The sequence below is a fragment of the Crocodylus siamensis genome, chromosome 2 (genome assembly GCF_052110815.1).
Source record: "Crocodylus siamensis isolate JL-2025a chromosome 2, ASM5211081v1, whole genome shotgun sequence".
NCBI classification, from domain to species: Eukaryota; Metazoa; Chordata; order Crocodylia; family Crocodylidae; genus Crocodylus; species Crocodylus siamensis.
This window is the reverse complement of record NC_143396.1, coordinates 219,793,198-219,820,421: the sequence shown is the minus strand read 5'-3', so window position 1 is coordinate 219,820,421 and position 27,224 is coordinate 219,793,198. Positions and strand designations below refer to the sequence as shown.

At 43.6% G+C, this 27,224-nt stretch overlaps 1 protein-coding gene across 6 annotated transcripts in view; it reads left to right on the top strand.

The window, feature by feature from the left end:
- Positions 1-27,224, top strand: part of AMBRA1 (autophagy and beclin 1 regulator 1) — a 196,729-nt gene that overhangs the window by 21,624 nt on the left and 147,881 nt on the right. For 3 of the 6 annotated variants that reach the window (XM_090033050.1, XM_090033051.1, XM_090033048.1), the window contains 6 exons: positions 5,890-6,140; positions 6,457-6,515; positions 7,372-7,555; positions 8,234-8,406; positions 9,273-9,339; positions 10,024-11,468. In XM_090033050.1, the coding sequence (XP_089889176.1) occupies positions 6,006-6,140; positions 6,457-6,515; positions 7,372-7,555; positions 8,234-8,406; positions 9,273-9,339; positions 10,024-11,468 (2,063 nt within the window). In that variant the 5' untranslated portion in view covers positions 5,890-6,005. Of the gene's footprint in view, positions 1-1,771; positions 1,903-5,889; positions 6,141-6,456; positions 6,516-7,371; positions 7,556-8,233; positions 8,407-9,272; positions 9,340-10,023; positions 11,469-27,224 lie in introns of all 6 variants that reach the window. The other 3 variants (XM_090033054.1, XM_090033052.1, XM_090033049.1) reach the window with 2 other exon arrangements.

Genomic DNA, 27,224 nt, shown 5'->3' with positions numbered 1-27,224 from the left:
AATAAACTGAATATGAGCCAACAGTGTGCCCTTGTTGTGAAGAAGGCTAACAGTATACTGGGCTGCATTAGTAGGAATGTTGTCAGCAGATTGAGGGAAGTGATTTTTCCCCTCTGTTCAGCTCTGGTATGGTCACATCTGGGATAGTGTGTCCAATTTGGGCTCCCCGGTACAGAAATGATGTGGACAAATTGGAGAGAGTCCAGTGTACGGCAACTAAATGGTTGGAGGGTTGGCATACATGACTTACGAGGTGAGGTTCTGGGAACTGGACTTATTTAGTCTGGAGAAGAGAAGACTGAGGAGGGATTTAATAGCAGCCTTGAACTACCTGAAGGGTAGTTTCAAAGAAGATGGAGCTAGACTGTTCTCAGTTGTGGCAGGTGACCACCACTGGAGCAATGGTCTCAAGTTACATCAAGGGAAGTTGAAGTTAGATATAAGGAAAAACTTCCTTGTGAGGAGGGTAGTGAAGCACTGGAACAGGTTACCTAGAGAGGTTGTAGAATCCCCAGCCTTGTAGGTTTTTAAGACCCGTCTAGACAAAGCCTTGGCTGGGATGATACAGTTGGGGGATGGTACTTCTTTGAGCAGGGGGTTGGACTAGATGACCTCTTGAGGTCCCGTCTAACCTTAATTTTATATGATTTTTATGATTAAAGTGCAGTGGGCGCCATCTTTCCTGGCAGGCATGCCACACACCTAGCCCTGCACACTTCTTGAATGTCACTATAGTCCCTTTCTCCTGCCTGGTCTGCTAAAGCTCTCCTGGCTTCCTCTGTAAACTGCCATGAGCGCTACATAGAGCTGCCCATGCCAGTTACAGCACATTATGGGATGACCAGCCCGTGTTATAGTACATCTTCCTAGATGTCAGAAAGATGTACCAAATGTAGTGTAAAGGCTCTGTCTAGTTATAAATGTACATGTTTTGGTGGTTACAGTGACTGATAAGAGTGCATTTTTGTTTAGAAAATAATGGAAGTATAAATGGAAAATGTTTGATTGAAATCCATAATTTCAATGGAGACCTTCTGCATAGTGAAAAATCTCTATTCAAATTGTTGATTTAAGTTGAGCTGATTTGAGCAATCCACCCAAGTCAGAGAAACGCTTTTCCTTACTCTGATTTTTAGCTCTCTTAGAGCTAAAAAATATTTGATGAGAGGTTAGTGAGTGTCGGGTGTAATCAGACCAGTGCTACGGAGGCAACTACCACTGGTCATGCAGGCATGATCCACTCACCTGCAGTTTCTGAGTATGCTGAGGCCAATGACATTTTCCAAACCCCACAAGCTTTCTCTAAGGCTTTTTAGGGTCAGATGGATGGCGTGTTGAAGTAAATATATTTCATACTCAGTATCTTACTTCACAGTGTGCAGTCACAGACTAAGTGCCAAGTCCTACTTTCCTTCCTCAGTTAAACAGCCGTCTGAGGGTGGTGGGAATGTTGATGAAGATCTACAAGATTTGGCTTAGTTTAGAAAATCATGAACAGTGAATTCAGTATTGAGGAAGAGAAGGGTCTCCTTTTTTGTAAGTAAAGCCAGTGAATATATCTAGTGACCACCCGTATATACTAGATATGAGAAAAATAGAACCTAGAAACATATCTGGCGCATCTCCTCAAAAATGACTCCCCCACCACCATATTTGGCAATTGCCAAATCAGGAAAGTGTTGCACTTCTTTACTGGGCTAGCTAACGGGGGATATTCGGGAGTTCATAGAATCACATCTGCGCTCAATACTTGTTTGTTTGCTTTTTGAAGGATTTCCAGCTCTGCTGAAATGTGTACGTTGGGTCACTACAGAATGTGTGGAGCCTACCAGTTTGCCAAGACCTACTACATTCTTTCGGACAATGGGAAGCAAAAGGTCCTGTACAAGGGGTATTAAAGAGGTAAAAGACCCCGAAATATGGCAACACCAAGCTTCACAGAAGTTGTTGCAGTGTAAAACATGCGTTCTTAAGATGGTACCTCAGTCCAGTAATCTGTGAATTTAGGACTGGTGCATGAGATGTTGACTACATGAAGTTGAGAGGCATCTTCCATGGAGGGAAGAAATAGGATATTGTACAGGAAGATTTGGGTGCCCATAAGCAGTAATAGAATGAAATTCAGCAGCACAGAGTGCTAATTGTGCATGTAGCGATCAGTAACAAGAATTTATTGTCAACAATGATAATAGTTCATCTGTTGGAAACACCTGAAGAGGAGAACGACTTGGATATAGCAGCTGACCATAAAATGGATATGAGCCACCAGTGCAGTGTGGCTATGAAAAAGACCAAATGAGATTGTAGGATAGCATCAGGAGACATATTTTCATTTAAGATAAGGAAGTATTTGATTTCATTGTAAAAGGCACTGGGCAGATATAGTTCTGAATCTAGTATGCACTTTGAATCTGGTATGCAATCTGTGTTCAAGAAAGCAGAACTTGAACACAACAGGACAGCTACAGTGCTCAGGGGAATGAAGGGCCTGTCTCATAGGTGGAGAGTAAATGCTTGGTTTGTTTAGCGTAGAAAAATGAGAGGGGGAATATGATTACTCTTCATAAATAAACACCGTGGGATAGAATCACAGTGGAGAAGAAGAGCTCTTTAAGTTCAATAATATTAACCAGGGGTGGGCAAAATGTGGCCCAGGGGCCGGATGCGGCCCTCCAGGCCATTCTGTCCAGCCCGTGAGGCCCCTAAAAATTTAGAAAATTAATATTTATCTGCCCTTGGCTGCCTGTCATGCGGCCCTTGATGGCTTGCCAAAACTCAGTAAGCGGCCCTCTGCCCAAAATAATTTCCCACCCCTGGTATTAACACAGAGCAAACAGGTAAAAGCTGGCTAAACATACATTAAACCAAAAATACAAAAAGGTTTTTTAATTCTCCGAGGCTTCTGGAATACTTCAGTAAAGGGTTCTGTGTGTTTTTCCCATTACTAGTTTTAAGATGGAACTTGATCAGTTTATGAAAGGGATTATATGTTGTGGTTGCCTCCCATTTCAGGAGGCCAGTCTTTATAATCAGGAGATTCCCAAGAATGTCCTAAGTGTATATCTTCTTGAAGTACCTCCTTCAACACAGTGTTTTTTTGCAAACCAAGGAGTATAGTGTGTTCCAGATAGCAGGTTATGCAGAGTTGAGAGTGGGTTCAGGGAAAGCTTGCTTCTCATTCAGCATAATCCTTTCCATGCAGTCAGCCTTCAAGCTTAGATTTAAGTCTTTTTTTCATGTTGAAGAATGAAGTAAGACCATATAATTATTGTAGATGAAATGACATTTGTTCACCTCCCCCTGAGCAGTTGGCATAAGCTGTTTAATAATGACTTCGTTTCATGCATATATACTGTAAAGATTTAGGCAGGATGACTTAAGATAGCAACACGAAAATGATTATGCATCTAAAGACTTGGCATTTCCACGCGGTGAATATCCATGATTCAGTAAGCATAATTGTAACTGCTAATATACAGAGCAAGTTTTGTTAGTTTCTGTAAAGTAGCAAGCAACTCTTGTTTTTTTGTTTGTTTTGTTTTTGTTCTTGAGAGCAAGAGCACCTTAAAGAAGTTCTGTAACCACTTGACTTTATTATTAGAAGAGACTGCCTGGTCCATCACAACCAGTCTCCTGCCTCTCACAGGCAGCACTCCTTTAGCCAGCTTTGTTTTGCCAGCAAAACTCTGGAGTGTAGAACAAGCTACATTCTCCATTCATGAGGTGTAGGGTCTCTGATTCCCTCCATCCCAGGAGGCCTTCTCTGTTTCTGTTGCAATTTGAATAATTTTTCTTGAATATGGGTGACAAAAATTATATAGAACATTCCAGGGAAGGTTTTACTAGGGTTTTGGCCAAAGTTTGGAAAACAGGGCCTGGTGTTTAGGAGGCCTTGAAGCTCTGCGTTGAACATCTCATTTGGCAGTATCTTCCTCCTTCCTCCACAGTTTTCTTCACTCCAGCAATTTGTGGCTGCTTTACCTGTGACAATACTCTTTCTATTTTTGCTTTACTTTCTTTAGGGCTTTAATTTGCTAGATTGTTAGTAATATACTCTTCATCTGATTTAAAAATAGATTTTTGAGTGAGGTCTTGTCTCCATCTAAGGATTTTTTTATGTACTGGGTTTTAATTACCGTCATATAGACAAGTCAACAGTTTTGATTTTTTTTTCTTTTTTGCTGCTGTGATAGCTGAAGAATCACTAAAAGTTCCTTTCCTGAATAACAGGGACTTTCAGTGCAAAAATAGGATAATCAGAGATGCATCCTATGACATCTCTAAACCAATGATGGGGGATGCCTGGGAAGGTAACGGACAGGAGATAATCATTAGATATACTCAGTTCAGTGCTCACCCTCTAAAGTATCCATTCTTGCCACTGTCAGAGACGGAGTTCTAAGTTGAATGGACCCTTGGTTTGACCCAATATGCCACTTCTTTTGTTCTTATAACAGCTTACCTTTAACTTTAGTTCCTCCTTTCTCTTAGGAAAAATGCTTCCATCTTCTAGCTAGGTTGAAGCTTTAATAATTCAACATTTAGGCTTCCCTTTCCCTAACAAAGGAGAGTTGTTCTACCTCATTAGGTTTAAATTTCTTGCTTGAAATCTTCAGACAGCTCTTCCGTGTAAGCAGCTGCAGTCTTGCATTAGCAGATTAGAAGCTTTTTTTGTTTCTCTATCTAGTGGGGTTTCTAATGAGAATTCTTAGATTCATCCTTTGGTCACGCATGTGTTGTTTAGTACAATTAGGGGTGGCAGGGCACAGCCAGGTAAAATGAGTTCTCTTGTGTTGCAGACAGTGGTTTTTGGCAAGGATGCAATGAGAACTTTCAATGAGAAGACCTGGGATAAGGAAGTCTGCATTTAACCTTAACCACAAAGGCTTTTGGCATGTGAAGATGTGAGAGTCGGTTCCAGTTTATTAAGTGTGTGCACTAAACAGGGAGCAGTGGAAATAGTTAAGTAGCTAACCCCTGCTGGGTTTTTGGTTGTAGCTGCCTTGTGTAGCTAACCTGTGGCATTTGAATTATTAACTGAATCTAACTATTGTGACTAATGGGGCAGTTCATACCTCTCTGTGGAGTTGGAAGAGAGTTCTTTGTCAGTTTATATTTGCGTCACATTTAGATTGTTTGTTTGTTTTTCACAAGCAGAAGTGATTTGCCAGCATTTTATAAAGGTTTGTCTTTTACTTTTTTTTTACAATGAATAAAGGAGGCCTGAAAGATTTCATTTTCTTCCTTTTTAAAAGTATCAGGAATTCAAGTTTGCCCTTTCTGTTTTGCTAGAGGAACTGTGAGAAGGCAGAAAGAATGTGAGCTCCAATATGTATTGAATTGAGGAAGCCTTTGATAAACGCTCAAAATATTAATTTGCCATTGAAGTTGAACAGATATCTCTAGAAACAAAAACACAGAAGATTTAAATAGGTTGACTAAAAAAATCTTTTCCCTTTAACAACTAAATCTTTGTTCTCTTGATATATGGGCATTTTTTCTAGCTGCTGTAGTCAGCAAGATATGACCCGCACCTTTATCATGTAAAAACAAATGTAAAAAAAGTATTTTTTAAAGCGACTATCTTCCTTTCATTAACTTCCTATCGTAAAGAAGCAAAAATGGGCACGAGCCCAATTTTTCATCCTTTTAGGTCACCTTTTAGAAATTTTAGCTCCCAGGTTGCAAGTATGCAAAAACAAGTGAACTCCTAAAAATTCTTGAGCTGTAGACTTGTGGAATATCTAGGGTCTGGTAATTGAAAAAAGGAACCAGAGGTGATGGGTGTGGAGGACAGGTCTTCCTTCAAACCTAGTGTGTTGGGACTTGAAGCTTTCTTCCTCCCCCCCATACCAACCTGCCTTTGATCCATTCTTTTTCCATACCTAGATTTCCATGAGGACAACTGAAATGTGGATGGCCTGTCTGTAGGTTCTTGGCTGTTGCGACTTGGAGCTTGAAGTGTCTCATCCCTGTGCCTGGTGTAAACGTGGCCCCTGAGAACCATGAAGGTTGTACCAGAAAAGAACGCTGTGCGGATCCTCTGGGGACGGGAACGGGGCACCCAAGCCTTGGGTGCTCAGCGGCTTCTACAGGAGCTGGTGGAGGATAAAACCCGATGGATGAAATGGGAGGGCAAGGTGAGGTCACAGGCCAGGGGGATTTATACGTGGGTGGGCTGCTCACATCATTGTGGCTACGTTTGAGGGTAGAGATTTAAGATCACTTGTTCAGTACTGTTATTGTTGATCAGTTGTTCAATATTGATATTTTTATGCATTGCACTTCGAGTTGGGAGACCCCTGGTTGTGCTCCATCTGGCTCAGCCTGGTTCCTCAGGTACTGTGCTGGAGTTGTATGCTGCTTGGGGACCTCCATGCTGTTTGTGTGTGAATTAGAGTGAAGAAGGTATGGCCAGACAGTACTCAGTGTTTTCCGGTTTGTTCACTTTTCCAGAAAGTTGAGCTACCAGACAGCCCACGGTCCACCTTCCTGCTTGCCTTCAGCCCAGACAGGTAACTGATTTTGCTAGTGTTTAAATGGTCTGCTTATGGTAACAACAGTTACAAAGGCTTGTGCCCCTTGGGAGACCTCAAGCTTGTAGCAGATCTGAGATCACAGGATCCTAAGCTGCAGTGCAGCCCACATGACTCTTCAGCTGTGTAACCCCAAATACTTAACACTTGTTTGTTTGTTTGTTTGTTTGTTTGTTTTTTATGGTTCTTCAAAGTTTTAGCAGAGCACCAAAAGAATGTGCCCATCTGTGGTAAAAGTTAAGGGCCAGGGTCTTGGAAGTGGTTTATGAGAAACTGTTGTGTGGCAGAAGGTGTTAACTCTGCTGTCCCCAGCTTCACTGCATACCCAGAGGGAGTGATAGTCAAAAAACAAGATTGAATGATGCAGTGTTAATGTCTTAGCAATAGGGAGGAGGAGAGAGCCCAGGTTCCTTCCCAATATTACTTGACCTGGGATGGTTGCTCATCTGGTGGAGAGGAGAGTTGAAAGGGCAGATCTCTTTGAATGTACTGGCTGACTCTGAGTTTTAGTCTTAATCCTTTTAGTGAAAGATTTGCTCAGTCAGAAGTAAGGGCTAGACTGCTGAAATGGGAATTTACTCCTCTCAGCATTGTGCTCTCAGATGCTGATACACTCATGTTTTCACCCACCCTCTACGTCTGGTCCCACAGATTTTCTGTGGCTTGCGTGATGCTGCAATGTCCTTTACCCTTCTTTGTGTGAGAGGGCTGCGAGATTAGATGAAAACTAGCCGTACTCTGATGGAGTTGGTCCAGTTGGTTGTTTTATGCTCTTAATTTTTGGTTGTCCTCCTTTGTCTTGGCCAATGTTAATTCTGTCCTTTCCCTTCCCTAGAACACTCATGGCTTCCACCCATGTGAACCACAATATCTATATCACAGAGGTGAAAACGGGAAAGTGTGTGCATTCTCTGGTTGGACATCGGCGCACGCCCTGGTGTGTGACCTTTCACCCTACCATCCCTGGACTCATTGCTTCAGGGTGCCTTGATGGGGAGGTTAGGATCTGGGATTTACATGTAAGTCTCTTTCTAAAAAATTCAAACTTTTAGCATTTGGGGTGCAGTAATTCTTTCCAAGTATAAGGTACAAACTTTGCCCAGCTGAAAGCTGCTTTGGGGAGCTGCAGATATACACAGAAGAACAGTTATAACCATTCCTCTCTTTATGGAAATGAAATTCTAAGACCACAAGATTCCAACTTTTTTTTTTTATTTGCTCTAAACATCCAGATGTCTTGAGGCCTCCACCTCAGGATTGCCAAGAGTGATGTGTGTCATACTCTAAAGCTGCATGCGGCTCTGGTTGTGGCAGCCCACTCAGTTTGTATAAGGCTTGTTTTTCTCTTGCTGGTTCCATGGGGGTTAACTTTCACTCTGCCTCAGGAAGCTGCCATGCCATCATTTTTGTTTTTGGATCTATTCTGTCCAAGCGATTGCTCTGGAATGGTGTTTGTATAGGCTGCTTGGGACACACCTATCAGTCGAGACATGTCTGTGGTCATTTGTTTCCAGGAGGGCTGTATGGCCAGTTGATATGATAAAATGAAAGCAGATGTTTCTTGTTGAAGGCAGGTATGTGTGATGCTTTGGGACTTTTTTTTGTTGGGGTTGAGGAGGTGTTGTGTGTGTACCTGGAATCCTAGTTGCTTAGACTTCTGTGTTAAGCTGTTGTTAATGTAAATTTACCTTTCCCAGGGTGGAAGTGAGAGCTGGTTCACAGATAGCAACAATGCCATTGCGTCCCTTGCTTTCCATCCTACGGCTCAGCTTCTGCTGATTGCGACAGCCAATGAAATTCACTTCTGGGATTGGAGTCGTCGAGAGCCTTTTGCAGTGGTGAAGACAGCCAGTGAGATGGAACGGGTCCGGTGAGTACCTGTGAATGCTTGTATCCAAACTTGAGAATGGTGTAGAGTGCGAAACTATGGAGTGCTCTTCTTGGGATTGGAACACACACAAACTATAACCTCTCTCCCTGACCCTGTTTTTTTTGCTGCCTGGAGTGCTGTCTTGCTTCATTCTTTGCATTTTCACAAAATTAGAACAGCAGCTGTGGACATAAAGGCAAATTGGATTATCAGTGAATTAACAAGTCAGTCAGCTGTGCACCACAGAATCCTTCTCGGCTCCCCCACTTGTAAGGCTGACCTGCAGGTAACAACAGTGAAGTAGGGTTCATCCTGATTGTTACTGGGATGCTAAAGTGCAGATACTGCAGGAAAAGGATTTGTTAGCCTTTAAATCTGTACTGAACCAGTGCTTCCAAAATGGTCTTGGTGTGGGAGTGAGGAACTGCCTGAGGGTTATTCTTTTAAATGATGGAAAAACCAAGGCTCTGACAAATCCGGGGATGTTAGAGATCCCAAGCCATATCTGTCAGAGGTGTTAACCTTCTGTCCTTGATAATTTCCCTTGTATTTGTAGGCTCCTTAAGTTTCACTAGTAGTTTAAGTTCGATATGGGAAATTTCACTTCCTGTCCAAGTCTGAGTTATAACTTATGCCGTTGCAGCTTCAGTTTTCCCCTAGAGGGGTGGGTACATTTCAGGGATTGGTGGATATTTTCTCTCTTTTTAAATGCGTGAAATCTTGAGGAGCCTTCAGGTGAGGAATTATTATAAGTTCTATATCCTCCATGATAAACCATGTGTAAAAACTGTTCCATTTAGGGTCTGGCTTTCTTTCAGTCTGAAATGCCACCGGATAACTGAGTTCCCAGTTCTCTTTTGTTTCAGGCTGGTGCGGTTTGATCCTTTGGGACACTATTTGCTCACAGCAATTGTTAACCCTTCCAACCAACAGGTGAGAATATTATTAATGTCTGCACTAATTACAAGCTGCTTTAAATACATGCAAACTCTAGTAGTCCCTAGGTGCCCTGATACTTTAATTAACCTTGGAAGCCTGTGTTTTGACTTTTCTCATCTAAATCAGTCACAGGGATACTCTTTTGGTTATGCTTGTTTCCTACAGATATATTATGTTAACACCCAAGCCACAGTAACTAAAGGTATAGCTAGTTGCTTTCACAGTGATCCCCAGTGCTGGTTGAGGGGTTCCCTATAGCTGCCGCTGTTTGGTTATCACTGCCTCATCAGCTCTAGGGCAAAGGCTTTCACGGCATTGCTCTGTCATTGTGCTGAAGATTTTTGCTGGATTTTTGCTGTCTTTGACAGGGTTGTGCACCTACCAGCTGCAGCCCCATAGGCACTTCCCCCTGGCAGGTGCTGACTTCCCTGTTGATTTGGCTGGTGTACTGTGGAACCGTAAGGTTGGCATGGTGTCTGTCTGGATATGTACAAGATCTTCTGTTGTATTAAGAGCTACATGGCTTCATGTAACTCAGGGCCAAGGCTTTCCCTTTTTTCTTTGACAAGGTTTATTGTTTCCTTTATCTGTTTTGAGCATTAGCTGAATTCTGAAGGTTTGCTTTAGATGTGCAGTTCTGTTGTCAGGTGACCTGAGCTTTGGCGGTTTCTTTTGCAGAGTGATGAAGAAGTGGAGATCCCTGTAGACAGCACAGAGATGCCACATTACCGTCAGCGTTCTATTCTCCAGTCTCAGCCCGTTAGGCGCACCCCCCTTCTCCACAACTTTCTGCATATGCTGTCCTCACGCTCTTCTGGCATACAGGTTGGTGAGCAAAACACCGTGCAAGATTCTGCTACCCCATCCCCGCCCCCACCGCCACCTCCAGCAAACGAGAACACCAGGGCCTCAGCCTACACCAGGCTCCGTGAGCGTGTCAGTTACCCCACAGCAGAGTGCTGCCAGCATCTGGGAATGTTGTGCCTTTGCAGCCGATGCTCTAGTGCAAGACTTCCTTCTTCTCTCTTCCCACACCAGGAAAATGCACCCTCCACGTCCTCTGGGGTCACTGGCACTTCTTTTTCCTCTGTGCAGACAGAGCCCTATCAACCTCCGGAGCAGGCATCTGTGGCACAGGAGGACCAGGGGATACTTAACAGGCCATCTGCTTTCAGCACTGTTCAGAGCAACACTGCTGGGAACACTCTCCGCAACCTTAGCCTGGGTCCTACTCGTAGGTCCCTCAGTGGGCCCTTGTCAGGGCACCCGTCCAGGTACCAACAGTCTACAAGAGAGATGGCTTCTGGCTTAGGAGGGTCTGATTGGACTAGAACAGTGCTGAACATGGGTTCCCGCTCAGAGTTGGAAGCCATGCCTCCACCTAGAACCAGTGCCTCTTCAGTGAGCTTGCTATCTGTGCTGAGACAGCAGGAGGGAGGTTCTCAGTCATCTGTGTATACATCTGCTACAGAAGGGAGGGGCTTCCTGGCACCAGGAGCTGAAGCAGATGGCAGTGGCAGTGCTAGCCCAAGCAATCCATCCAGCATTCGCAATGAGCTTCAGTGTGACTTGAGACGTTTTTTCTTGGAATATGACCGGCTTCAAGAGCTAGATCAAGGGATTGGTGGGGAGCCCAGCCAGTCACAACAGGCTCAGGAAATGCTGAACAACAACATTGAGCCTGATAGACCAGGTCCCTCTCACCAGCAGACTCCACATAGCAGTGAAAACAATTCCAATTTGTCACGGGGTCACCTGAACCGCTGTCGGGCCTGTCACAATCTGCTGACCTTTAACAATGACACACTACGCTGGGAACGAAGCACACCTAGCTACACATCGGGGCAGGTCCAAAGCACATTTGAGGGTGTGCCACCAAGCAGCAGCCAGGTGCAGCCTGCAGAGAGAACCGAGGGCCGAGCTTCTACTTCTAGCAGGTTGCAGCTGGGAAGCTCTTCCAACCCATCAGAGGAAAGGACCGTGGGAGTGGTGTTTAACCAGGAGACGGGGCACTGGGAAAGAGTTTACAGCCAGTCGGCTTCAAGCAGACCCGGGAATGTATCACAGGAGGCCTTAAACCAGGAAATGCCTGAGGAAAGTTCAGAGGAGGATTCACTCAGGAGGTAAGACGTACACTTTGCATTCCTCCTCAGTTCTGTTCTTTAACCCTTACTTTCTAGTCTAAATGGTGCCTAGGGCTTTTCTGATGTGCTTATGTGCTATTTATGCTTGTTTGAACAAATCGGGGAAGTGCACCAGAGGTAGGTTTTAAAAGTGTGCCTTTGGTGGGGTTTGGGAGATGAGACCATACCTATTAAAAGGGAAAGGTAAATGGTCCAGAAGGTTGTGAGGTGATGCTGAATTTTGTTTCTTTGGAGCAAATTGAACCCCTGGAAATTTTTCTGATTGATGCAGTTTGGAATGACTGGACATGGATTGTGTTGCATGGTCCAATGTGCTGCCTGTGCAATATGTCTTGCAGCGAGTGGTGCACATGCAGCACCTACCCTGAGGTCTGTCGCACAGAAATCTTGACCACTAGTAGGAAAGAAACCTTTGTTAGAAGTAATGTCTTGTTGAGTCTGGATTGGTGCTTCACCTGCTGGGATGGGAGGTCAAGAGAAACAGATCCTGGAACTATAGCAGGGTTAAGAAGGATGGAGTTCATATTTCATCTTGGAGGGAGGGCCTGTATTTCAGGTTTGGTTTTGAATGCTTTAACTTAGGCAGCCGATAGTTTCACCATAAGCGGTATTAAGTAGGTAAGGTCTGAAAGTAGTTTCCAGCCATTTGACCCCTTGAAAACCCTGTTTTGCGGAACCTGTTCAGAGTTCAGTGCAAGAATGTATCTGCACTTTGAATGGGGAAAATATTAGTCATTCCCAAATTTTGGTATTTAGCACTGAGATTTCTAGAGATGACTCCAGACTTCATGTGGAACAGAGCAGCTGAGCATTCTGCCATTTTTGAGACTCAGGCTTTACTTCACCTTCAGTTAAGTTCATGGTCTATTTTGCCTCCTTTTTCTTTCAGTGTTTGTACTAGATGTTTCAGAGGAAGTGTCCAGTCCTTTGTTGCCTGATGTGGGATGCTTGATCTCTTAGAACAGAGGTTTCCAACCACCAGGCTGCAGCAGGTTGGCTGCAGGGTCATGGCACAAGCCCCCCACTCAGAGCCCTGTCTGTCTGCCTGGCTGAACGGCTTCTGGGGTTAAAGCTGAGTGGTGGGGGAGCCCCAGGGTGGGGAGGCAGCCAGCTCTGTATGCCCTGTCTCATTCCTGCCAGGCTGTGGTAAAAAAATAAATAAATAAATGGTGGGAACCACTGTCTTAGAAGGTAAAATCTCCTTTTCCTGCACATGTCACCATCTGAACTGTGTTGCTCATAAGGGCATCTGAGGAAAAGAAGTGTCTTTTCTTGTTGTCCTTCTTTGTACTTAATAATCAGCTTACATTTAGAAGCAGGAGCTGCAGTTGCCTTGATTGTTATCTTAGCTGCATTGCAAATAGGTGGTTGCTGGTGGTCATGCAGTTTTTTCAGCTACTTCTAAATCCCTGCCCCAGTTTTTAACAGTCTCTGTTTAGTGAATCCTGCAAGCTAATTTACATGATGATTGCTACTTGCTTGTACTTAAATGAACCTAGCATTGATTTTAATCAAATATCATTTCAATTATTATGGGAGAAAGAAAGGGGGAGGGAAAAATTGACAATTTTATAACTTTAAATTGTTTGCTCATGTTTTGTTCATCTCTTTTCTTAGCTAAGTAATTTCACATGCTTAGGTAATGGATGAAATAAAAAAGCAAACAAACAGATTTTTAGAACACTGACAGTCAGATGTTAATAGGTTCCAGGGTATAATCTTAAGAGGGCTGGGGGGCATGGAGCCTCATGTGAATCTTAATGGTGGACTAGAGTATTTATTGTGGGAAGCAGTTCTGTTCTGGCTCCCAGGGGAATAGGTAGTCATGACCTAATAAGACTTTTTTATTGCCCATTTCCTATGATTCATTCTCTGGGCTGTTATAGCTGTCACAGGTGGTTATGGTACTGCTGCCTGTTCTGAAGCTACAGCACCTGTGCAGAGTCAGTCATTCACCTGTGCAAACAGATGCTTCTTGCCAAGGTTAAATGAATTTGGAACAAGTGGTCTAATGCCTTGGGATCACTTTGGAATTCATTCCATGGGGATTTCCATGGCGAAAAGCCCTGGCAGAGCTGCTTTTGGAAAGCAGTGCTAAGAAGCCATGCCAAGTACCCTGCTCTCTTGGACACCTTGTCTCCTCCTTCTGTGATGAGGCTCTTTTGCCTTCAGGGCCATTCTTGGATTCATCCACATCCCTTCCAATAGGAAAAAAAGTAGTGTAGTTGGGTGAGAATGCTAGGTATACTGAGCAGCCTTTAAAAATTGGCTTAAAACTTTATGCATTTAGGTTGGAACAAACCCATTTGGCTGTTCTCGGTTACGTGTCTGGGAAGCTCTATAAAATCTCTTTGCTAGGACCATGGAACCCCACTGCCCTCCACCCATTCACCTCCCCCAAACTTGCTCCTTTTCAGAGCAGTAAGAAACCAGCTGATACCCATTAATTAATTAGCCTTTGGTAGGATGGATATTGTGCATGCCTGATCTTAGCTACCAAAACTGGGCAATCCAAGAATGCAAGCCCTGGGGTCAGAATCCTAGTCACTGGCTCATTAGTTTACACAGCTTTGAGTGTGCCAGGTGTGCCAGAGATGGCAACTGGTTTCTGTGCTAAAGCTCTTACAATCTAAGCTACATGATACAGTTAATGATGGGGACAAACCCAAGAAAAAGGGACATGGAAATGACAGGATGAGGACTGCAACTGTGTGAGAACATGTTGTTTGCTATGCACACATTTGTATTCTGAAGTGAGCATAACTTGTTTTACAGCTAGGGACCATAGTGTGTCATGGCTCAGATAGGGATGGATGCCCTTCTACCCTATGTTAATCCCTAGCTCTTCAGCCTTGTTAGCTGCTCTGTTTCTCCAGCAGGTGTCAGCATTGGGCAGTAGTGTTCCATATTGAGCATCTGTCTGGAAACTCAGGACAAAACTAGTATTTGAAGGCAGCATGTTTCATTCACCATCTGTGGGTGGAATTTGTTCCTTGACCTGGCTTGTCTGCTTGAGAAGCAGCTTGCATAGGAAGTCATTGCTGGAGAGGGTCAATGAAGCTAATGAATAGCTAATGAAGATTGTTCCTCTCTGGGTTCTTTTACTGCAACTATGACAGGTGGGTAGGGGAAGAATTCTGTTCTTTCTGATGTTGCTGGTATAATTATCCTGGGCTAATAATGAAGGCAGTAATAAGCATATAATGAAGCTTTTCCTGACTGACAATGCTGGCACTATTTATTAACAGGAACATATTGTAGTATGGCACAGAATATTTCCCTCACCTCAGCTTAGTCTGACAGCAAGGCAGAAGAGGCAAGCATTGGGAACATTCTGCTTTGGGCTCAGATTTGCACTCTTGGCAGCTGAATGATGACATCAGTGGCATGAAAAATATTTGAGAAGGGATAGAATTGTGGAGAATGTACAGTTGGCCTTATAGAATAGCAGGCTACATCTGGGCTTTTGTATATGCAGTGTTCTCCAGCTTGGATATATTTCAAAAATGGGTTCTCTGCCAAACATTTCACCACCTGGTGAAAGAATCTGTTTGCCTACCTTGCTTGGGAAGTTTACAGGACTCTTAGAAATCTTTTAAGTGCCAATGTATATACATATAAAGAATCAGAGCATTGAGTAATGATGGAAGTTGTAGGTAAGATCTACATGACGAGGAAATGATTGAACAGCAGATGACTTCAGGAGTATATTGTGCTATAATTTCTGGATAACCTTCAAGATAGGCTGACTAAGATACGTCTGTTATCTCAGTGATGGAAAAGGTCTGTTAAGTTCTATTTTAAACCATCCCAACTGTATGACAGCAGGATTATAACATAGGAGCTGCAATAGCGAATGAGAAGTTGTTCATCTTCTCCTTCAGTCAGTCAGGAAGGGGCTTGTTCCAAATGTTTCAAAAGAGGGTCAGTGAAATCATTGTAGTATACCACAAAGAACATTTTTCTTAAACCTTATCAGTTAATCATGTTTTTTATGCTTGAAGCAAGAAAGTTTATATCCCTTGTCTAATATAACTGAACTCGAGGCAAATTTCTGGAGTGTGTTGGAGAAAACTTTGCTACAGATAGTAGAAAGGCCAGCTAGGAAGAAAGCTCTTCTTGACTTGCTGCTCACAAACACAAGAGGAATTGTTTGAGAATGTGAAGCTGGAAGGTAACTTAGGTGACAGTGACATGGACTTCAAAAAAGCAAGCTTTAATAAACTCAAGGAACTGGTGGGCAGGATTCCCTGGGAGGCAAGTCTGGATGGGGAAAGGAGTGCAGGAGCTCTGGCTTTACTTTAAGGAGGCCCTTTTTAAGGACGCAAGAACAAGCTATCCAAGTGCCATAGAAGAATGGGAAGCGCACTTCTAGACACCAGTCTCTCTGAGGAGTTCAAATTCAAAAAGGAATCCTATAAAAATGGAAACTTGGTCACAGTACTAGGGAAGAGTATAAGAGTATCACACAGGCATGCAGGAAGAAAATTAGGAAGGTCAAGCCGCAATTTGAGATAGTTGGCAAGGGACATAAAGGATGTAAAAAAGGGGTTCTACAAGTATGTCAGAAGTAATAGGAAGACCAAAGAAACCATAAATCCCTTATGGAAAACTGAAGGCCATCTAGTTATGTAGAAAAGGCTGAAGTATATAATTCCTTTTTTACTTCAATTTTCACAAATAGGGACAGCTTCCATGTAATGAGTGGAAGCAAAGATAGGGAAGGAGGCAAAGAGCATAGAGTAGTAGAACAGATTAAGGATTACTTAGAGAAGCTAGGTGCATTCCAGTCATCAGGGCTGGAAGGGTTGCACCTTAGAGTACTGAAGGAATTGGCTGAGGTAATTTTAGAGCCATTAAGCTAGCCTCTTTGAGAGCTCATGGAGGTCAGGTGAGATCAGGGATTCTTGGAAAAGGGGAAATATAGCTAGCATTCATCTATAAGTAAAGGAGGATCTGGGGGATTACAGATCAGTCAGCCTGACTTTGATACCTAGAAAGATCATGGAGCAGGTTCTCAAGGGCTCTTATTATGAAGCTCCTAGATTGGAACTGGGTAATCAGGAAGAGCTTGATTCACCAGGAGCAAGTCATGCCTGACCAACCTGATTTCCTTCTATGGCAAGGAGACGGGCTCTGTGGATGAGAGGAGAGCAGTAGAAGTGATCTACCTTGACTTTAGCATGACTTTTGACAGTTTCCCACAACATTCTCAGTATGTTAAGTAAGGAAATGCAGACTAGGTGAAAGTACTGTAACATGGATATATACCTGGCTGGATCATACTCAACAGGAGATCTTCAGTGGCTCGGTGTAGTTGGGAGGAGATATCAAGTGGGGTTCCCCAAAGGTCTGTCCTGGGCCCAGCATTGTTCAACATCTTCAGCAGTGATTCGGATGATGGGATTGACTACATGCTTAGCAAATTTGCAAATGACACCAAGTTGAATGGCATTGCAAACACTGGCAGGCATAGCTAAGAATGACTTGGATAGATTGGAAAAGTGGTGTGCAGTCAGTCAGGTGAGATTCAGTAAGGACAAGCACAGAGTCCTGTACTTGGGACGGAATAATTGCACTCACCAATACAGATTGGGAAATGAATGGTTAGGGTTCAGTACTGTAGAGGAGAACCTAGGGGGCTAGAGTGAACCATAAGCTGAATATGAAGCTACAGTGTGCTCTTGTGCAAAAAAAAAAAGCCAACAGCATACTGGGTTGTATTAATAGGAGTGTCATGTGCAAATCAAGGGAAGTGATTCTCTTGCTGTATTCATCACTGGTGAGGCCTCGCCTGGAGTACTGCATCCAGTTTTGGGCCCTGCACTTCAAGAAGGGTGTGGACAAATTGGGAAGTCCAGCCCAGTGACACAAATCATTAGGAACCTGGGAGATGAGATTTATGAGGAAAGTCTGAAAGAACTAGGGTTATTCAGTCAGAAGATTAGAAATCTGAGGAGGGATTTGGTAAGTCTTGAAGTACCTGAGGGGTGGTTGGAGAGAGAATGGAGATAGAGATGGGCTTTTCTCTGTGGCTATAGGGCAGGGTTTCTCAATCAGTGGGATGCCATGGTGGGACTTCCGGTTTCACTTTTGCATTGTTCGATTGGCCTCCAGGGGGCTGGACTAGACCCTTCCAGCTCTACTTTAATCCTATAATCTTCCATTTTATAAAATTCTCCTCTGATTTCTGATAAGCCTTTGGCCCCTCTGGTATGTCTTCTCTGGTCTCTTCAGAGTTTTTGTCCCTTCTAGTTTTGTCTTAATTGTGTGAGTTCTTCTGTGAACACAGTGCTGGTTTGACAGCCTCTGACCAAAGTTCTCTAGAACATACAGCAGGGCAAGTTTCAGCCATATGATGTCTACTGTCAACATGCCTCAACCCTGACCTCAGTGAAGTCATCCATAGGAATAAAAAAAAATGCCCCTTAGTCTCCATAGCTCGTTCAGGCCTTGGTCATTCCCAATTCTACCAGCAAAAGTGGCTAACAGGATAGCGTTTTACTGGTTTTGCTAGTAACTTTGGACTAGCAACTTATCACTGAAAGTTGTGCTCATTTCTGTTGTACAACTGTCTCCTGAGGCATCCCATCCTCTTTAAAATATCTTCCCTGTCCAACAGGAACTGTTAAGGTATTACTGTTAAGAAACTCTTGTCTGTCATTCAACCCAAGCTACTTTGATCCCTTTCTTTCCTTCTGGGAAATAAATCCTTTGTCAAACCTTTGTCGTGTTTTTTTTAACCTTGTGCTGGAATTGGGGAGCATAAGGTTATTCTCCCACTCAGTTCTTTGGTTTTGCAAATTAGAAGATTATAGAAGGAAATTAGAGATGCCAGAAGGCAATACTGATTACTGAATATATGCAAAACCCCAGCAGTCTCACTGCTGTGTGCTGTGATGGCTTGTATTACTGACGGAGGAGCCAATTTTAATCTCCTTCCAGCTGCTTCTGTACCTATAACCCTAGAGTTATGTTCGAGAGAAGTCAACAAAAGTTAAAATTTCTAAGGCTCTTGTTTTAAATGGTTGTTGTGATTCCTTTTGGGGAGCTCAGCTGGCTAGAGTGGTGCTAACATTTTGACATGAGAAGTACTTTCATCTTTTGGATCCAGTAGACAGAGAGGGAATTGCAAATGAATACAGGTTTTATAGACACCTTGTGCAGTGGGATTTAGGAGGAGTTCTTTGTCTTTTGGCTGGTGCGTGTTTTGAGGATTTAGGCATTGTGCTCTGTCACATAGTGAGAGTTTGAGAGCCAGCTACTCTTCCAGAGCTGAAGTCCATTTATGCCCAGATTAGGCAGTACAAGTATGAACTTGAAGGAAGTTAAAGGCATTACTTGTCTACAGTCTGCAGAAGTGTTTCTTCCTTTCCCCTTTTTTATAGGGCAGATACAAGTACTTTTCCTCTTGTGAATTAACCTAGCTAAGTTTTTGGCTGGAGAAAACACTGAAGTAATGTTAGATACGATAGGCTAGTAGCTTCCCTGAGCATATTCCATTTCTTTCCTGCCACAAGGGGGGAGTGTTTGCTTCTGTTCGGTACCCAAAATGTCTTTGAATAGATGTATGAAAGAAAACAATGTGGTTTGAGACTACTTTTTCCTGGAATCCTAAATTGCAGTTTTTATACAGAGTTACCATGGGATTGCTGCTTCTTGTAGTACTTCCAGAACATGGGTTAGGAAGGAGGTGGAAGGTTCACAGAGACTGTGGTGTTAGTGGGTGTTTCATAGTTGTCCCCTGCACTTGGGTGGGAGAGGTGATATGTGCTTTTGGGTGGTAGCAGAGGGAGCAGAGGTTTTGTGGGTACAAGAAGTGCATGTTTGTTTTTGGGGAACCTGTGCTTATACAGTCATCAGCTAGCTTTGGGAAGTCTCTATCCAGTTGTATCTAATTCATCTTCACAACTATCCTTGCTTCAGGAACTTTTTTGTATTCTCAATGGCTCCCACCCCTTCTTTTGCAGACTTCAGTAATCTGTGTAAAATGACTTTTTTTCTCATGAGGAAAGCCAGGGAGATGTTGCTAGAGGCTGACTGTTCACCTTTTAAACCAAGTTACGTTTATTCTCTGTGCTAAGTCAGTCTTGAACAATTACCTAGATTTGTAGGCACACCTGTCATTAACTTCTAGGTGCACTTAGGTCAAGAGTGGTTAGTTATTTTGGGCGGAGGGCCACCTACTGAGTTTTGGCAAGCCATCGAGGGTCACATGGCAGGCAGCCAGGGACAGATAAATATTAATTTTGTAAATTTTTTAGGGGCCCCGTGGGCCAGATAGAATGGCCTGGCAGGCTGTATCTGGCCCCCGGGCCACATTTTGCCCACCCCGACTTATATAAATAACATCCATTTGTTTTAACCTAAACTTTCTTCCTCATTACCACAAGAGGGTGCATGTTTCAAGCCCAAGCTGTAGGTAAGGTGCTGATTGTTGATTAAGCTGAGACTAGACTGTGGCTTAAACCAGAATGACAGTAGGAGCAAATCCCACTGTTGGTCAACAAGGGTGACTGACTATTCATAAAATGGAGAAACACACTCATTCTTACTGCTTGATGAGGAATTTAGGAGTCCTCTCATCTAATACTCCATTTTGATGCAAGCAATCTGACCACTCAGATCAGCTGGAGTTTGCAATTGACACCTCCAGTATCCATTTATAGGCTTCTGGTTGCTGGCATAACATGGAAAGCACTGAGCAAATAGGAAGCAACGTATGGTTCCTGCCCCAACCAGCTTAAAAATAGCCACTTATGCTAAGCTCATTTCTATGTGAGCCCTCTGAACCTCCTGAAATTGCACAAGTTTCAACTGAGATCAGGGCCATAACTGTGGTAGGTGCCGTATAAACACCTAGCAAGGGACCTATCCTGAAGAGTTTGCATTCTAAATAGAGAGTATACATTGTGAGAGAGACCAAGGTTGGAAGCAAATAAGTAGTGCAGTATCCCCTTTCCCTTAAGTCCCTATCTGTGACAGAGATTTAAGTGACTTGTTCAAGGTCACAATTGAGCTCTATGGCAGAGCCAGATTTTCAGCCTTGCTTACATCTGTGATTAGCAATGTGCAGTACTATGGTTTGCTTGACCGCTTCATAGTCTGGTCTTGTCTCCAGCAATAGCCAATACACAGTGTCTTCAGAAACGGCAAAACCTATTCCCTGTACAGTGCTGGAATAGGATAATATGCTGCCTTGTGGTCTTTGGGAGGGGCACTGTAATGAAAGTTGGCACTATTGGGGGTGTTTCCCACTCCGGATCTAAAACTTCCCTTCCAGCAACAGAAAATGAGTTGGTCTCTTCTTCCCCATCCCTTACTTGAGTCTGTTTCTGTCAGGGCCCTTTGCTTGGGCTCATCATTCTTCTGGTACATGAACATAGTCTCCTTGCTTTCGATACTGATTTCTTGAATCATCTGTCTGCTGTGTACCAGGGTAGACTCTGGAAGTCTCTGGCATGGAGGAGTTTTTTACCCCACGGAATTTAGTCCAAGTTGAATAATAATGGATGGATGCAGACAAACAGAAGGGTACAGGGAACAGCAAGACAGCTGATTATTGTAAAAGGAAGTGGTCTTAGTGCACCAGCAGCCACATCTGTAATTGAGCTTTCTGGTGGGTATCTTGGAAAAGGGTTTATGGAAGGATTTGTAGTAGCATAATGGGGTATCTTTTTGTAGACATGTATGAGGTGTGTTTCCAAACCTTGGGAACATTATAGGGGAAAAAGCACAAAAGATAATGGTTTGGAAGTTTAACAGGTAGGCAATGGAGGCAGGAACTGACATTTTGATAGTGAATAGAAGATGAGAGATGATGGGATAGGTTGTGAAGGGCCATGCAATTGAAAACAGGTAGCTAATACCTTACAAGGCTGGTGGAACTTTTCAAAAGGGGGCAACATGGAGTAGTGGACTGGGAGAATTTGTGTAGCAGCATTCTTCATGGATATAAGCGGGGACAAGATTTGATTTTACAAAGCTGGAAAGAAGGATGTTGCAGCAATCTGCCAGGAGATGAGCCTGATGAGTTTTAGCTGCACAGAGGATTAGGGGTGGCTGTATGGGAGATCTTATATTGTGAAAATTTGCAGGGTTTTGACAGACCCTGGATGTGAGGACCTGGACAGAAAAAGTTAAAGATACTCAGTTTACAGGCCTGAGTAACTGGTAGGATGGTAGTGGGAGACTAAAAGCTGTTTTAGTGCTGTTGAGATGGACAATAGCAATTGAGTCAAAGAGGAAATGTCAGACAGTTTGAGGTTTTAATCTGGGCAAAAAGAAACTGGTCAGAAATAGAGGTTGATCCTAGTTATCAGCATAGAGAAGGTAGTTGATTTAAAAAAAAAAAAAATATTTACATGCAGATGGAGAGAGGACAGAGCCCTGTGGCAAGAACCGTATCAAAAGTTCATTTTTTTTCCCCCTTCCTATCAAACTATATGCTCACCTCTTTGTGGAATCACTTGATTTTCCCATTGCTTTCTCCTCAGCTTTTTGTCTGTCGGCTAAGTATCTTTCTTTAAGGTTTCTATTTTTAGTTTGCTTCATACCCCTCCTCTTCCCTGAGCAGCTGCATTTATCTGAGCCTAATTTTGTTTGCTGGCTAGTTTGCTGCTTCTTGATTAGCTCTTCTCCCCTGCCTGGCTTTTCTTTTGAAAGACTAGCCCCCTTCCTTTGTAGTAGGTAACCTTTTAAAATGGCTAGTCCTTGAATGCCTACAGATTGTGCTTTGACTCCTGGCAGTGCCAGCGGTTACTATACCCCATGGCTGGCGTGTGGTGCAAGTGGGGGCCTACAGATCTCTTTGCTTGAAACACTGTTTATAAATGTTTATCTTCATCAGATTTGGCTGGAAAATTCTGACTTAGCCTTTGTCTTGTAAGGCCTTTATCTTTTTTTTCTTTTCTAATTGATTTTTGTAAAGGCAAGAGTAAAATAGAATTAATAATGGAACCTTAGATCCAGCTTTAACTGTGAAGAGATTATAATTGCTCTACCTAAATACCTAAATAATCACTAGACTTTCAAGTCAGCGCCCTGTTTAGGGGAATGGGGGCTTTATTTTTGCAGAGCTGCTAGTTCCAGACTATGCTGGGTACTGAGTTGGGATGTGGAAGCTTCTATTTACATATGAGCTTTGCCATAAGTATGGTGGTAATAAATAATACACAGAATAAAATAATCCTTGCCTCTTAAGAACCTAGTGTATAAACAGACATGGTACAGGCAAGAGCCAAACACGGTATTTTGAAATGCTTGCTTGATCTGCAGTCACATACCTGACTCTCTGTTTTTTAGCTTTGCATCCACTTCTCTTATTTCATTACACTTTTTTGATTTAGCACTGTAATTAATTCAAGGCCTACAGCTCTCCTCGGCCATCAGATTTTATGCTTAGAAGTAACCTTTTTCCCCAAGCCTTGTTACTGTTGAAGTCCCACGTTGCCAGAGTTCATTGAGCTCTCTGGAGTCTTTGGGATATGAGTCTTTGTTTTCCTTTGACTCCTTTGAGACACTGTATGCCACAGCTAATGATTCTGCAAAGGCGAGCAGGACTGCGAGAGAAATGCTAGCATGCTCTAGAGGCTAGTCCAGGCTCAGTCCACCCCCTGTCCATGTTTTGGCATCATTGCTGACGAAAGCCAGGCAGACCTGCTCTCTCCCCTTGTTTCATTTTTGACTCACACTTCTTTTGTGAGACTCCTTCTTACGCAAGTTGCCCTGCACCCACTGTAGTTTCCTATTTTAGGAATAATGTAATGTTGCTGTTGCCCTTTTATTTTGATTGTTCTTATGGAGGGTTGGTGGGGGAAGACTGATGCTTGCACCCTCCCTCCCATAGTGACTCACAAAGGTGACTGCTGCTGTTGCAGAACTGTTCTGAATGTGTGTGAATGAAGTGTGTACAGCCTGTCACCAAATCTGGGAGAATGCTTAGACTACTCTGCCTAGATTTGGGTCCAGAGAGGGGGCTGTAGTGTGTAAACATCACATCTTGTGATTTGGCAGGTATGCCCTCACCTGCTCAGACCAAATTAACATGATACAGAATGATCCATGTTGCCCTCTCAGGAAGCAGACTCTATTGTGCTCCATAGAGACATGGCACTTAAAGCTGTATCTTGGTAGTGATAATATTTGAAGGTATGATCCTTTGCTCTTGGTCAAGCTCTGTGTAACACGAAATATAAGTTCTCACATCATATTTGAACTTCTAACACACCCTCTTCATTCATGGAAGATGAGCAAAAGGAACCTTTCCCAAATTAAATGTAGATACATACACATGTCCATTTCTACATATGGAAAACATGCTTGAGCGTTTGTGTGTCCTCATTGCTCTCATTTTTATTAAGTCAGGTCATCTTTATTTGTCTGATGCAGCTTGATGACAATGCAACTTGTTCCAGGTGGACCCTTTTTGGCCCCCAAACTCCTTGTCCAAGATAGTGATATAGCTTCCAGCAACTCCTTACTTCTCAGCACCTCTACTTAGAGGCTATGGAGTTCTTTTTTCTTCCTTGAGGAGGTGTACAAAATTATACTACAACACTAATATTTACCAAAAACGAAACTTGTTATAAGTGGGAAGACTGAATTGAAACAAATGGCCTGCTTGATGTATCCACAGTTTCATGAAAATAGATAATTCATTCTAACTTTATTACAGAAAAGGATAAGGAAAGAGACATGGCTTACTCCTCTCAAAAGTTATTCCTTCTCTGACTCTCCTAGGCTTAATACAGACATTCAGTTTCTCTTGGCAGAGTTGCTGCTCTCCAAGGAGAAACCATCAGTGTACAGATATTCAGGATTTTTCTCCCAGCCAAAAATGGCTGCTCCAGGAGAACAATAACCCAGGAACAGCAAGGGTTAAATCACCCCCAGAAGAGAAGGTTAAATTACTTCCTGGGAGACAGTGTACAGATGTTCAGGATTTATCTCTCAGGGAAAAGATGGCTGCTGCAGGAGAAAAATAACCTGGGAACAACCAGAGTTAAATAACTCCCAGGAGAGAGGATTAAATCACTTCCCGGGAGAGAGTACAGTACAGTCACAACTTATGTGTATTTAACTTACACAAATTCAGCTTTACGTGCTCGGCTGCTGGGGCTGGCTGCCGGGTACTGGCCAAGGCATAGTGTGGTGCCATGCAGCGCCGCGTGGTATTGCCTGCACACACCGGCATGGCTGAGGGGCTCACGCTCAGCTGGCTGCCCTGGTGGGACGAGGCGGCGGAGGATGAGAGGGGCAAAAAGTGCGTGCTGTTGCACAGCTGTTGGACTGCGCGCATGGGCTGTGCAGCACCAAGCCTGTCTTGTCCACGCCTGGCGGTGGCAGCTGTTTGGCACTGAAGCCTGGAGATTTCAGCTATATGCGACTTCAACTATACGCTCCGACTTCGGAACATAACCCCTGCATAAGTTGCGATTGTACTGTATGTTGTTCACTGGACTGTGGCTTGCCTCAGCTGCTTGGCATCAGCCTGTCTCTTCCTGCAGCACAGGGTGGAATTGTACAGGGGGCATATTTGGCTCCTTGCTCAGCTGGAGCAGCTATCAGGGTTGCCCTGTATAGTGCTGCCATTTGTTTCTGGGCAGATTGAGGCTAGGGACAGACATTACACATAAACTGGCTTAAGTGATCAGAAGCTGGTTTAAACCTGTAACAGAACAGACATTCAGTATACACAAACCAGTCTGAAAGTGGCCAAAACCAGTTTAAGATAAACCTGGTTGAATGCAGTATCAGACTTAACTCATTTGGGTCAAACTGGTTTATGAAATGCCTATCCCAGACCACTTGCTGGTTTAAGTTAAACCAGACTCCCCCAGCATCCCAGCATGCTCTGTGGCCTGGATGGGGCTCTCTGCTCCACAGCAAGGTTGGCTCCTTCCCTCTGCTCCCTGGCTGCAGCTCTGGCAGAGACTTGCAAGCATAGCAGGGTCTGCTTGCTTCCCTGTTCCACCCCCACTCCCCCACTGCTTAAGCAGAGATCCCTTCCTCCTCTCTCCCACATCACTGACTGTAGCCAGCATGTGGTATGCTAGCTAATGCTGTGTAAAGCAGATAGGACAGTGTCTGCTTAGGGCTTTTGGAGCTAATCAGCATGTGAGCTGATAACGTCCCTGCATTTCTTCCTTTGGAAAAAGCTGTTTAAGAAGAGCTTGAACTAATGAGTGAGGCTTTGTTTTCTGATGGGGTGCTAAATGCTGACAACAGAGCTGATAAATGCTCTGTTATCAAGGGGGGGGACAACCCCTCCCTAATCGCAGCTTCCTGCCAGGGGCTGGCCATGCCCCCCTTGGCCTTGTGGAAGTGTAGGGAGGGCTGCTGTAGTGCTCTCTGGCTTCTAGCCTGAGCCACTGCAGGCATGCACTGGCATTTTTTTCAGTCCAGAGAGGATGTCTGTGCAGTTACAAACTGATTTAGCCTAGCCAGATTAGACTACCCTGCAAAGACTGAATCAATTCAGGCTCAGGCTTTTTGAATGTCTGTCCCTAGCCTGAGGGAGCATACTGAGATTTGTGCACAGGGGCCCCCTGGCTGTGCAGCACTGCAAGATCTTTACTCTTTAGAGAGCTCAGCATTTAAATGCATGTTCAGGCGTCTTTGGGAAAGTTTTTCTACTAGGAATACAAACATTGGAGAACCCTCCCAGATCATTTGAATATGTGCAGGCAGCCTTTAGACTGGCTTTCTCCTATGTGGTGCAGATGCCAGTTTTGCCTTACTTTCCTAGCACCTTCTTAGCCCTGTCTGAGTCAAGTCCGGACATTCAAACTCTCTCTCTAGATCCAGAGCAGTTGCTCCTGCTTTCCAATTTGGCTTTTTCTTATAACTCCTCACAAATCCATAGGTTTAGGAACTTGCAGTATTTTCTGGGATGGAGACCTGTTAAACCATGATCAGTAGCTGACTTGGAATTCTTGGCTGCTTAGCTTAGAAATTACATTTCATAAACCTGGTTGTTTGCTCAGCTTGGAGGAGGTACCAGAAAACCCTCCCAGTTTTTTTTGTTTGTTTGTTTTTTGCTAAGAAACAAAAGTTTTAGGCAGATTGCTAGAACTCTTGGTAGAGATTAATTTCATCATTCACTTTAAGCTGTCTGCTTCCCCCCCCTCCCCCCCCGGAAGGGTACCTTGTGCCTGAAAACTTGTCTAACATCTCTTCGAACCACACAGTTGGTTTAATGAAAGATAACTTCAAAATAATCCTTGCTTCTCACGTATTTCCTGAACCCCCATGGCTACAACCTTATTCCAACTCTGCTTTCATTCAGATGTACTTTCCAGATTTGGGATTAGAAGGGGCTGAGGATGTTGGAGTCTGAAAGAAACAGAAGTTGGGGTTTTGGTGAATTATAGATTTTATGATTATTCCAGGCCCTTAGTTGCTAGATGTGATCTCTCCTATACATATGGGACTTGTACTTGCTTTCACACACTCTGTATAAACATATACAATGAAGTGTGCTTGGGCACAAAGCTGCCCTGATTTCAGTTGTTTGCTCCTTGTTACAAAATTCCTGGCTGGAGACTTGGCAGCCAAACACAGATTTACCCCCAGGCCTCAAGCCCAGCAGGGCTCTGGGCCTGGAGCAAAGAGAGAGAGAAACTTACAGTCTGACTCAATAATACAAGTTTAACCAAAATAGCGATGACTCTGGCTTTCTCCAATTGAGCCATTCTGGTCTGTTGAATAACTAACATGCATTTTAAACACTTT